Source organism: Meleagris gallopavo, chromosome 2, assembly GCF_000146605.3.
Source record: "Meleagris gallopavo isolate NT-WF06-2002-E0010 breed Aviagen turkey brand Nicholas breeding stock chromosome 2, Turkey_5.1, whole genome shotgun sequence".
Classification (NCBI taxonomy): domain Eukaryota; kingdom Metazoa; phylum Chordata; class Aves; order Galliformes; family Phasianidae; genus Meleagris; species Meleagris gallopavo.
The window spans coordinates 26033506-26047440 of NC_015012.2; the positions used below are offsets into that span (position 1 = coordinate 26033506).

The window sequence follows — 13935 nt, forward strand, 5'->3', positions numbered from 1 at the left end:
GTTTATTTTTCTGATCATTTTGAATCTTACCTCTTTTACCTTTAAGCACTCATACTTAATTTTTATGTGCCTGATCCAAATCACAAAGAAACAAAAGACTGCTAACATTTGTAATGCTGTCACACTGCTCAAGTGGCATCTGCCCATCCTAGAAGATGGGTTTTGGGTAGTGGGTTTTTACAGTGTAGAAGCACCATGGATTAATTGGGTCTGCACTGCTGCTCCTGCTCATAAGCAGTAATTTAGTAATGCTGCAGACTTTTTGCTAGAATGTGTGGGTTTTCTCAAGCAATGCAGCCTGTTAATTTTGGCAGACTCTTCAGATAGTAGAACTCTTCCCCGTAAGATGCCTGAATAAGATTTCTTCAGAATTTCTAATGAGTATATTTGCTTTTAGCTTTGGGAATGAGATATCTGAAGGAGAAAAATGTTTTCTTTTTATGTCTACCCCATTTCCTTCCAGATTTCTGATGCTATAGAACATCTTCAAGAAGCACTACAGCTGTGCAAAGATGACATGAACTCACTACATCTACTGGCCCTCCTCTTTTCAGCTCAGAAGCACTATCAGCATGCACTGGAAGTTATCAACATGGCTGTTGTTGAGTACCCAGAAAGCTTTAGGTAAGAGTTATTACACATTCTCTTACGTGATGCATCCAGTTAGGAATGATCTGCTAACTAGCTCTTTTCTTCTTGGTTATACATCAGAAGCCTGTTAAACCAGGCGTTACTAGAATGTTACTCTGCATGTAGGTATACTGTAAAGCTAAGATATGTGAGGCTCAGTGTATTTTTTTTATTTTTTTTATGTTCATAGTCTTTATAACTAATCCTTATGTTTGCTTGCTTTTCTGCTGTCTGTCTTTCGGTATTGTGCTGATGGTATTTTCTCCTACATACATCCCTGTACATTTCTATACATCACTTTTCACATGTAGAGAGTTTGAGACACCTATGATGGATGATGTTAGTCTATATCAAAAATTGTTTTGTAATTTGGTGAACTTCCTGGTTAAAGAGACAATATTATTCATGTATTGACCTTGGTTTGATTTTCATATATGACACAATTTGCTACAATAACACAACTGGGGGAAAAGAGCAGTTGAATGTCATAAACTGTAATAATGTGTAGTTGAAAAGATGGTTTGGGTGCCTAAAACCAGGTTTCAACCAGCACAGATTTCCTGGAGCAATAATTTTCCACTGTTTCCACTATGGATACTCAAAGATAGCTAAGGCAGTGGAGGGTGAGGAAGAAGAAACAGGTTCTATGATAAACAGAATATTTGCAGTATAAGGTGAAGCAACTGGTAGAAGTCTGGGATCCTTTCTCTAACATTCATAATCTGTGTTTCAAGAGGGGGTCAGAACAAAGAAAACATGGTGTGCAAAGTCAGCTTGGAGGGCTGCTGGGTAGGTTGCTTTGTGATGTCTGGCAATCTGATTCCTCTAAAGCCGGAAATAACATCTGCTCTGCTTCTCAGTGCCAATCTTCATGGAAAAAGGTTGCAAGGAAAGGCAGAATGGTTTGTTTCTGTGAGAAGTGTGACAGTGAAAACCACAGGTTCATACGTACTCCTAGATGCAGAGTTGCTAGAATGTGTGCTCTTTTGCATGTTGCATGCAGTGTTTGATGTAACACAACTAGCAGAGGGGCTCATTTACAGGTATGCTAGGGGGCAGGAGCAAGACTGGCTTCATGTTCACCTGCTCTGAGTAGCCTGTCTCTATGAGTCTTTCTCTAAACCCATCAACTGATGAGATGGGATGAGAGAATGTTAAGAATGTTAAAAGTTGCAGAAAGAAAAATGGAAAGAAAAATAAAACATTTATAAAAATGAAAATTAAAAAGGAACAACAGAAATCCAGTGGAGGGAGAAGCAAAAAGAATAATATCCATAATATAAATATACAGTTTTGATCAAGTATTGCAACTGTTTCAGTCTTTGAAAAAGGATCTAAGTGCAGCTTGTGATAAGAGAGCTCTACTCTTGGTGAAACTTCTTTGTAGGGAGAGAGACCCGATGCTATTATGTAGTTCTAGTTTTTACTGCCTTGAAGGAAAATTGTGGTATGTTGAACTACTGCATGGAGTAACTACAGATTACCTCATGTAAATGGTACAGGCAAGTTCTACTGCATTATTTTAAAGCTATATTTAAAAGGGTTGAATATTCTTCCCAGTTCTCATTGATATGAACCAGGCAACTGTGTAATCTGGTGTCTGAGTGTTCCTTTACTAATGACAACTCTTTTTGGAAGCATAGTTTGATTGCATGTACCAATATGCCAATAAAAGCAGATGAAAGCTGCTTTAGGGGACCTTAGAGCACTATACTTTTGTATGGCAAAACATGAAAGTATTACCAGAATGTATATCCTAAACAAAAGAGAATAATACATAAAAATAACACATAAAAATTAAGTTCTCAGTTACCCCAAACTGCAAACATCTACTGTTTCCTTGGTCTCTTGCTGTATATAATTCAGATGAGTTTGCTCCTACTTTTTTTTTTTCTTCCATTGAATTGTTTCAGTATGTATTTTAAAGAAATAGTAATTCAGAATCACATAGTTGGTTAGAGTGGTTCTCTACGCTGCATTGCTAAGCTAACATGCAACTTCCTTTGGTGTGAGCCCCATAAGGCTGACCCAAAAGTGTCTAGAAGTGCCCCTTGATGAAGTGCTTAAACTTACACATTTACTTGACAGTTCAGTACTCTGTATGGTGTATAGTGAGCAGAGATAGAAAGACTAGACCTTGAGAACAGTGAGGGGTGAACTGAATGTTTTGGATCTAGCCATTGGAGCAGAATGTTAAAGAACAGCTGAATATCCAAAAGCACTACAAGAAAAATGTACTTAGGAAGAGCACTATTGCTTGAAAAACTGTGTGTTGTAACAAGTACATTACATTACAGTCTGACTATAAATGTCTGAATTTGAGCACTTGAATGTATTTTCAAGCAAGGCAGAAAAAGACTAGATAGAGGAAGAATGAGAGCTACCGAGGTTGGAAACATTGCAAGGTGGGATCAACCAAAATACGTAGCACGTATGTCATATTTACCACTGCTGAAAAAGATAGTATCGTAGAATCATAGAATCACTCAGGTTGGAAAAGACCTTAAAGATCATCGAGTCCAACCACAACCTAACCATACTACCCTAACTAACAACCCTCCACTAAATCACGTCCCTGAGCACCACATCCAGTTTTTAAACACATCCAGGGATGGTGACTCAACCACCTCCCTGGGGAGCCTCCTCCAGAGCTTAACAACACTTTCTGTAAAAGGTGTTTCCTGATATCCAACCTAAACTTACGCTGGTTGAGCTTGAGGCCATTTCCCCTCGTCCTGTCACCTGTCACCAGTGAGAAGAGACCAACCCCGTTCTCACTGTAAGCACCTCTCAGATATTGGAAGAGAGCAATAAGGTTTCCCCTCAGCCTCCTTTTCCCCAGACTAAGCAGCCTCAGTTCCTTCAGTTCCTCCTCATAGAGCATATTGTCCAAGCCCTTCACCAGCCTCGTTGCCTTTCTTTGGACCTGCTTCAGCATTTCAATGTCCTTTTTGTACTGAAGTGCCCAAAACTCAACACAGCACTCAAGGTGCGGTCTCACCAATGCCGAGTACAGGGGCAGGATGATTTCCCTAGTCCTGCTCACCACACCATTCCTGATACAAGCCAGGATGCCATTGGCCTTCTTGGCCACCTGGGCACACTGCTGGCTCATATTCAGCTGACTATCCATCAGTACACCAAGGACTCTTTCCATCAGATAACTTTCCAGTCACTCCTCCCCAAACCGGTAGGGTTGCCTGGGGTTGTTGTGACCAAAATGCAGGACCCAACACTTGGCCCTATTGAAACTCATACAGTTTGCCTTGGCTCATTGATCCAGTCTATCCAGGTCCTCTGTTGTGCCTTTCTCTTCTCAGGCAGATCAGAACTCCCTCCCAGCTTGGTGTTGTCTGCAAAATAGAGATAATAGCAGTCTTTACGTGGGAGATATCTCCTGATAAATGGCTGACTCTTACAGAAGCAGAGTGTCTAGAAAAAAGCCTTATGTTTTTGTATCCTGCTGATGTTGGTATGCTCTTAAAATAAGTCAGTGAATGCAAGTCCACCACAATCTCAAGTATGTTTAGGAGGAAAGAATCCTGCTAGCTTCAGGTATTTCCCATGTAGGTCAGTGATGCTGATAATTATAAGTCCTTCTTAAGATGAATTTCTTTGATTATTTTCTAACTCAAAGGTCAGTGTTTCACATGGGATCAGCTGAGGTTACTTCCCCAGGCTTGTCTTAAGGATTGATCTTTTACCTGGAAGAAATAATGATAGTGAGAATCCTTCGCATCCCTCAGATGATCTACTTAAAATAAAGCATTGTTTATTTAGAAAGAAAGGATTTCCATTTGTAAAGCCTGTATTTGCATCTTACAAAATGTTCTGTGCAGAAGTCTCATAGGTCTGGTAGCCTGCAGAAGCTACCACCAAAGACTGGATGATATGTTCTTTTTTTTTTTTTTTTTTTTTTTTTTATCTTCAGATAGCAATATTTTGTCCTTCCTGTTTTACTAATGTAAAATTGGCTTTATCATTCTGACTCTCCCACTCTTCCAGAGACTGTTTTGGTCTTAGGTCATCTTTTAATTTACTTGGTTAGCTCCCAGCACTGAAAAACAAAACAATTGTTAGAAAGCTGGAAATAGGCTATCAATTTTACTGATACTCTATTGCTCTGTAATGGATCCTGGACTGCTTATCAGAACCTTTTCTATTGTTTGCTGGGTTGTTTTTTCCCTCCTACTTGGCATCCTACACTACAGTCTTAAGCCATAACTTCCAGCAGTTTTTAGTCACTGCCCAGTGTGATAGTGCATGTTTTGTTAAATGATCCCATCTTCAAAGCAGTTGTACATTTGACTCCTGAGTTGTAATGCTTTTAAATGAATAGCCTCTAATATACCTTTTCTTCCTAAGCTGTAAGTCGCTATTGTGCTTACAGAGTCTCAAACCTCATTGTAAAGAGAAATAACGCAGAATTAGGCACAAAGAGGCAGGTGGGTTGCAGTTTGATAGCAGTACAGCTGTCAGTTGCAGATGCTTTTGTTCTGTCAATGTACTTGATGCTACAGAAGCAATTACTGTAAGTGTAGTGCAAAACACTCAGAAGGCAAGAGATATTAAATATGTATCCTGGATACTACCAATAAAATGAAGTAAATTTTGCCTGGAGAATTGCTAGTGATGATGTTTTAGCAGAAAGCAATTTTTTTGTTGTTTTGGAGGGGGTATTTGTTATGGTCGGCCTTCAAAATAAAGTCATCTTCTCAATTGTAAGTGGTCTACTGACAGCAAACGTCCTTGGCTTCATCACTACTGTACTGATTTCATTAAGGACATGTAAAGTAATCTTCTGGCAAGATTTATATGTCATAGTTTGTTGCAGACTTACTGTTGAGAGAGCAATTATGTGATATATAAGTGATGTCATTGACCAGGTGCTTCTGCTCACTGCAAAACAAACCAACAAAGCCAACAGCATATAATCAAGATCTCAAGTGCTAATTTTGCACATTACTGATGTGTCATCTCCAGTTTTTCTATTATTTCTTAGGCGATGTATTTTATGTTGAAAGTAAACAATTCATGCTTGCTTTGGGCAACATCTTTGGAGACACTGGTTTAGTACTACTTATTGACAAGCTAGACAAATTAGAATTGTCTTTTTGCCTTTAATCTTCATGGAAAGTAAGGAGTCAATTGTCCCTAAATTGCTGGTTTGTAAACCTTTGTGTTACACCTAGTCTGTAATGCAGTTTTTATGTCAGCATAGTTGTAGCCCCTTCTCAACTCTCTGTGCTGTTTTACCACTTTTCTCCTGAAAGTGGTGGTGGCCTCACTTAGCTTTCTAAGCATGGCTTTAGAGAATCAGATCATCATGTTTATATGATTCCATCTCATCATTATGCAAGAGGCAATGAAGCCTGGTACATCTTGTGAGCAGTCATGGTGATAAAAACAGCTTGTTAAAATTCTCAGAATATTGTATTGTATTCTGAACTCCTCAAGGGCACAAGGCCTGAGGATCTAAAGCAGCAATAAATTCATATTTTTCTGTAGCATATAATCATGTTACGCAAGTCTTAGAATATTCAAAACTCCTGAGGGTGGAGCTTTGTAAGTTGACTTCTTGTAGTGGTGTGTTCGCACCGTGGTTCATGAGAGTAACCCACAAATGTTTTCATCTCTGTATCGATGCCTTAGGTGACAGTACAGAGTAATAATAAAAAGAAAGTATGTTCTTGAGATGATGTGACCGATCTGTTCTACAAGAGTACAAAACATTTTAGGCATCTATGATTCACTTGAACAAGAAGGAGATATATCAGACGGGTATTTTTGCGTTGAGATTTTGCTATACTAACCACTAACATTTGCTTTTGTTGGTTTGTTAGGTTCTGTTTTTGTTTCAATAAAATTAACATTAAAAAAAACACAAGATATATTGAAATAATCATTACTATACTCTGGGAAAGTGGGAATGATACGGAGCATTTGTATGCCAAATAGATGAAAGAAAATCTTTAAGCTAGTCTCCCAACTCTTATTAGTGGTAACATAGATACTTAAAGCTGGAAGAATTTTAGAACTAGGAATCTAGCTTTATTTCTACTTTGGATTTATTTCCACACTTGTAGCTTGTTTGGGTTTGGTTTTTGCCCTGGATAATTTTTTTTTTTCCTGTATGAGAAGGAAACAGAAAGCACTTTTATGTTATCCAAGGTCAGATTCCCCTTCTGGTGGATTTTAAAGAAATACATGCACGCTTTTCTAAGGATGACAGTCTTATCTAAGACAAAAATTCAGTAGATGAGCATGATAGTTTTCTATCTGCCATTTTAATGTAGTGGGAATAAATATCCCCTGTCTGGTTTGTGTCTGTGTATGCCATGTGTTAGTGTACATCTCAATTCATTTTACAATTTTATGGAGATATTCAGTGATATCTGGGGATACTTCCATGCCCACACAGTACAGGTTTCAGAAAACTAATAAAAGGCATTTGATAGAGCTTAGAGTGGAAACCTACTGCAGACTTGCTTTCTTGGTAGAGTATGAACGGAAGGAGCCATGCTGTTTTCCAACCTTAAAAGCAACAGTTTGAGTCTTTCCTTTGGGAGGGGAAAAAAAAAAAAAAAAGATTTCTAAAAACTTTTTTTTTTCATCCACCTGAATAAATGATTGCTGTTGGAGTTCATTTAAGATCTTTGTAGAGAGCAACAGGGCTTACAAATACTGTTTTTGGCACTGGAGAAGTAACGCAAGTTCTGCAGGTGCATAAGCATCACTTTCAGAATGCAGGAATATGATTTGAGATGGTATACACAAGGTTCTGTACTTAAGAGCGATTTATTTGTGTAAAAGCAGGAAATTCCATAAGGAAATGTCACTAACTTTGTGTTTTAGATTTCAAGCTCAGATTTTGTGGGCTTCCGCATTGATTCCTGCTGTGTGCTTGTTGCTCTTAACATTTTGTTTAAGACTTAGTGACTACTGATAAGCTAGAGGAAAATGAAACCTTTAAACCACTTTGTGATAGTAATAACTAGTGAACTTATTCATGGATCTTAAAATTTGTGCTTCTTTCAGGGGTCAAGCCTTAACAGAATAATTTTTGACCATTCAGCAGAGCTGCTTTTTGAAAGAGCAAAATGTCAGTTCTGTATTCATCTATTCAAAATTAATTCCTTTTCATTAGTTCCCTATTTGAATAGGGAGATGGATGTTTTTCAGTTCCTGCTGGCTCACTTTGGTGTGTTGTATATTCTGCCCTATCAGTTCCTGCCCCCACACACTTTTCTCTCTGCTAAATGTCATTTTCTTTCCAATGGCTGTAGGGTGTTCTGCTTTATATTCAAAGGAAATGTTTAGGAGCTCTGACTGTCTATGTTGAATGCCAGAGTATATTGAAAAATAGCATGTGCGTGTTGATTAGGATTAGCAGTGAGTGAGGTTGCCACCAGGAACTCTGCTGGCTAGAATTCATCTATATTGTTCACACGTGGATTCACACAGGTGAGGAGGGGCTTGGTGATTGGGATCACTATGTTTCTGCTAGGCACTTTTATGAACCCCAGAGGCAGAGCTGGGTAATGGAGACCAGAATGAAGACCTGAGGATGGTAATGACTGCACAGGAAGCCCAGCTTCAGGCTTTACCTGCTGCCAGGCTTCATGGGAAGGCAAGATAGGATGCCATCGTTTATTAGCAGCTTCATATCAGGTTCTGCTGACATCACAATGACAGCCTTTCTGAACTAAATACTTTTGAGACTATTCAATTATAGATATGAAGGAGAGAGCAAGATGCCCTTGCTTGGCTACTTTTCATCTTTGTGTATCTGGTGAAGGTAAAGGAAAAGGCAAAAGAAAGTATGTTGTCAAACATACAGATCTGATAATCTGAAAGTGCTTCTTGAGGTTCCCAGAAGCCAATCACCAAAGGAATACAGGAAGAGATGTTGGTTTTCTTTGTCTTACCAGATACTTCTGTTTTTACTGAAACCTTTGAAAATGGAAGGGTGAACAGAATTCATTTCTAGGTTAGAATTTATTTTTCAGAACCTGGAAAGCACAGATGCTCAGATACATAAAGGCATGGGTGTCATACTTAGCAAATTGCTGTTTGGTGTAGTAAATGACTTTCCAAGAAGTTTGCAATGCAGTCAGGCTGTGTTTTTCTACAGATGAGAAAGGGTTTTTTTTTCATATCCAGCTGGAAATTCCAGACTTCAGTGATTTCTATTGTAAGGTCCTAGGAGTGTTTATCTAATGAGAAAAGCACAAAAGAGATTGATTTTTATTATTTTCTGTGAAAAGAAAAGGGAAGGAAAAGTATTTAGACTTTCCAAAGAACTCATTGGGGAACAGAAACTATGCATAGCAATTTTTCAGTCACAAATGTTTTTTGCCATCTGAAAACAGAGAAAGCCCTTGCTCCTCACTCTCTGAGAGTCACTAGTAGTAATTGCTTCTTAAGTGGTAAGTCTGCTTCTGTTGACAATATCATTAACGTCTGCAGAAGCCAGTATGTAAGCAGACACAGTCATATTATTCAATATTAGTCAATATTCGTGTTATTTAATATTTTAGTCTTCTTTAGTAAAGAAAGCAATGAATGGAGACACTATAATGGAGAGACTGCAGTGTAGAAGTTCTGCATTACCACCATGCCTTTAAATATAAAAACATATAGACATATTCCCCAGTATGTGAACATTTTACCTAAAAAAACCCGACAAACCCAAACCAACAGATAATGTCATTTTAGTCTTTGCCTTATTCATTTGTAGCTTAGCTTGAAGTTTTCTATTATGTATGTAGTTCAGGAATAAATTGGTCTTATGACCATATTTTTGGAGAAAGGACAAATAAGAGGATGGAGAGCTAGGTGATCTAATCTAGCGTCATTGTCATTAGCAGAGTTCTTGCCGTATATTTCTCCTGGAAATATGAACTGCTGGAAATCTAACAGGCTAAGAAATGAATGCAATGACCTCTACTCCATATGCCTCTATCAGCTGGAGAAGTGGCAAGAGGCTGATTAGTAGCACCTCGAATGAGGATCATAGCAGTAAGCAGTTGCACTGAAATTCATAGTGAAAGGACTCCTGCAAATTTTTTTTCCTCCGGAATCTGGCCATCTGAGCACTTGCAATGATTTGAAGTTATTTGGTAGTTTTCTTGAATTTTCTCAGAACAAGGTCGCTGTCTTTCAGGTGTTGGTAGAACATACTGCACAGTAGGGCTCCGAGCCCAGCTGAGAATATGGCATGCCACTGCAATGCATATGAAGAACAGATGAGCAGCCAGCTGGTCCTTCCGCAGGCAGGCAGGGGAGCTGTATGACCAGTTAAAGGAGAAAGCCATGCCTCTCACCCTGTGAATTTACCCAAACAGCTGTTCTGTCCTGTTCAAGAATTAGATATTTGGTGCATGGAACAGGAAAAACAAAACTAGCTTAATAAATTTGTTTAAGTGGGAAAAGTAGACATGATGTAACTCAACATGAAACAAAATTGTTAGGATATATGTGCTGGGATTGTCTTTTAAGGTTAGTGAGCCTCCTTCAACCCTCCCTCGAGTATTTGCAGAGGAAGTGTCTGGGGAGATTGCTTTGACACTGGGTGACAAAAATGGCACTTGAGAGGAATGTGTGCCCTCTGCCCACCTCCAGCCTTGTGTGCGTGGTGCCCTGACCCACAAGGAGGGTTCTTCCTGCCAGATTATGCTGCAAAAGAGATGTGTACCGGATGCAAGTCCTTCTTAAAACAGCTGTTGTGTGCAAGGGAGTACCAGTTGCATGGCAGATATCTGCGTTGCTGGAACTACTTCCCACAGGGATCTGCAGCCCAGCTCCTCAGGGCACTGCTGGCAGAGCAATTGTGGGGACATGGGCCTATTAGGGTCATCTGCCCAGCTGTTTGCTCTTGCAGCTTTGAGTCTTGTGGAGTCCATAGGGTGCCCTTAGCATCTCTTCAACTAAACACTGACAGAGACTGCAAGTTAGATGAGCAAAGCAGTCAGTGGTAACCAGGGCAAGGCAGCAGATGAGAAAAATGCTGAAGGTTCTCCTGGGTAACACAAACCAAATACGTGCTAGTGCACAGAGAAGTGCCCGGGGCTTAAAGCTCCTTGCAAACACTCCTACTCTGTGCAGCCTTATCTCAAGCACTATGTGCAGTTTTGGACCCTGCAGTATAAGAGCATAACACGATTAGAGAGTCTCCACAGAAGGATTACAAAGATGTGAATGGTTTAGAGGGCAAGATGAATGAGGAGGGGCTAAGATCCCTGGGTTTACTGAGCCCAGAACAGAGGAGCTGAGGGGAGGCCTGATGGCGGCTGCAGCTCCTCACAGGGAGCGGAGGGCAGCGCTGAGCTCTGCTCTGTGTGACAGCGACAGGGAACGGCATGGAGCTGTCAGGGAAGGGGCAGCTGGGGGTTAGGGACAGGGTCTGCACCAGAGGGCAGGGGCATGGAACAGGCTGCCCAAGGCAGTGAGCACAGCCCTGAGCTGCTGGAGTTCAAGAAACAGTTGAACAGTGCTCTCAAACATGGGGTTTGGGTGTTGGGTGATGCTGCGTGGAGCCGGGGGTCGGGCTTGATGATCTTTGTGGGTTCCTTCCAACTCAAGTTATTCTATGATTCTATGGTACGTATTGGGTTAAAACAAAACAAAGGCACCTGGTGAAACCACTGGTGAGTGGAAACAATGTTCCTGTGTGGGAATGTTCCTGTGTATCTAAGTGGGTTCCCACTTGAGATGGTTCATGCCACAGCCAACCAGCTGTGCTGATCTCACTCTTGGGGGGACTTTTGATCAGTGTGGGAGGGCTTTAATCTGTGCTTTTCCTACGCCTCCAGTAGGATGTGTTTCTGCAATGAATGATCATACACTCTCTGCTTTCCAGAGCTGTGGCTCTCTTGTGTGGAGAGACTTGTTCAGAGCTGTGTTCTCCTATATTGGGAGTTTATTGCTTGGAGAGGGTGGGTTGGTTTGTTTTTTGCATCAGGACTCATTCACATAAAACTGCATGTTGGAGTCAGGATACATATACTGAATTGCCTTTCAGTCAGGAAAAGTTCTTTTGTAACTAAACTAGATGGTACATTCTGCTGTTCCTCTAGTGCTAAAGCAGATGGAAGTGTTTGGAATCTCCTTTGTTGCCAAGGGTATAAACAATGTCAAGGGGCTGTACATTGTCAGTTTGGAAATGCCAGCTGGAAAGGGGTTTCATTTTTAAGTCCACTTGAGAAAAAATAAGGGGAGGAGTCAATGTATGCCCTCTTTTCAGCCTTCTGGGTGATTTTCTACTGCAAACTTTCGATAGTAGAAACTACATTTTAGATACAGCAATATTCAATTCTGATACCATATAATTGATCTGTGCACATGAGCTGGTGTCTCATTTTACAAGCGCAGTAGAACGTACTATGAATCTGGGAATTCTTGGTGTGAGCAATATTGTAACTGAGCAACAATTTGTTTCTTTTTCTCTAACATAGTAAAGCAAGGAGGCATTGTAAAGTTGCAGTACCAGGAAAAGGTAGTAGTAATATGCACAAATTATGTATTCCGGCAGGTACTCATTATTTGCCTACATGGACTACGCCATTAATCTGAGATTAGCTGCAAGATGTGGAAGAGGCAGAAATCACTTTAGGTGTCACTCTGAGCACTGTTATTACAGGGAGGAACTAGTGAAACAGTTCTGTTTCCAAATGGCACCTTAAGGAAAATCATGTTTCTTTCAGGGTAGGGCAGATATGCTCTTCAGCACTTATGGGGCTGTAATAAGCCACAAGATGGGTTGCAAATGATGCTGTGAATGAGTAAAAAAAAAAAAAAAAAGTGTGTTTCTGTATCATTAAGGACAAAACCATATACAGGTTCTCACAAATGAATGAATAAATTCTGAGTGTTTCCTCTGATGTGTGAACTCCGAAATTAGCACCGCTGATTTCTGCACTCTAAGAATAGTACAGCATGTCAGCAGTGAGGGAGGAAGGAAAAGGAAAATCAGGAGAAATATAACTTTCCAGCCTACCGTAACTTTTGAATTGCTTGAAGCTTAAGCTCTGGAGCATACATGGCTGTATCTGTCATTGCAGAAGTTAACTAAATAGCCCTGCATCAGCACTGTAGTAGAAAAATTACTAGTGATTGGCTTTACTCCAACCTGAGAGAGATGCTTACTGCAGGAAAACGAGTATACAAACAGGACTGTATTTTCTGTCCTCAGCACTTGTAAGTGCTTATCTTTGCTTGCAAGCAGGATCTCTTTGGACTGATGGCCTTTTAATAAAAAGCATAGTGTCTAGATTTCAAGCAAAGGAGAAGGAAAGCCACTCTGGCAAAGCTGATATGCCCTACCCAAGTAGGGGAAAAAATACACCTGAGAATAGTGTAGGTGGCCTGAATCTGACTGGAACATAGTAGCTGAGTGTGAGCATCCACTGGCTACCTTAGGAAGTGAGGACCTGTCATCTCTGTTTCCACTGGGGATCTTATAAACCACTTTTCCAATAATATACATAATAACATGGCTGAAAGTATTTCCCAAAGAAAAACAAAAATGTGAAACTAGAATATATTAAAGGCCAAGGGAGAGAGCATATATTTTTCTTACTGAAATTAAAATTTATCAAACTGTGCTGGTTAAAAAAAAAAGAAAGTGGCAAACCAGAAAATCACAGTGCTTCAGTATGTGCCTTTCCTACCAACTGCTCTTCAAAGTACGTTACATGCATTTTTTCCATGAAATTCAAAGGCCTCTCAACAAATGTTATTAAACTTTATTGCCACTTTCTCTTGTACATGACAGCTGCTGCTAACAGCATAATTGGCTGGGGAGGAAGTCACTGTGTGTCTTGTTCTGTGCATGGTCCCTCTAAATTCCTTCTGGCACTGACAACAGCTTTGGTATGTACTATGAACAATGCTGCTTATGCTTGCAGCAGTTTAATAGTGCCATTAAACTGCTTCTCCAGAGTACACAGTAATCATCATTAAAGCATGTCAAGTTTGGTCTTTGAATAGAGATTGAAGCAGGACCGGTAGTTTCTGAAGTTTAAGGCTGTAGTTGCGTGGAGCTTTTATGTAACAAATACCTCCAGCCTTAGTCAGGGCCACTTGTAGTGAGAGTAACTATAGCAACAAAACAAAGTTTCTGGCTAATGAAGGAATATTTCCAGCCAGTAGGACATCAGTCTCTGATCCAACCCCAGAAATACATGTATTTATCAGTTTTTTGTGGAATGCTATTTTGATAGTTACTACCATCTTATCAAAGATTTTTTTTTTTTTAGAAAATGTCATTTCTTTGCTTTCAATGTGTTGTTTTTTGGTTGTTGG

General features: G+C 39.9%; 1 protein-coding gene across 3 annotated transcripts in view; it reads left to right on the forward strand.

Moving 5' to 3' along the window:
* Positions 1-13935, forward strand: part of TTC7A (tetratricopeptide repeat domain 7A) — a 164112-nt gene that overhangs the window by 77216 nt on the left and 72961 nt on the right. For all 3 annotated transcript variants that reach the window (XM_010706791.3, XM_010706788.3, XM_010706789.3), the window contains exon 14: positions 464-624. In XM_010706791.3, the coding sequence (XP_010705093.1) occupies positions 464-624 (161 nt within the window). The remainder of the gene's footprint in view (positions 1-463; positions 625-13935) is intronic.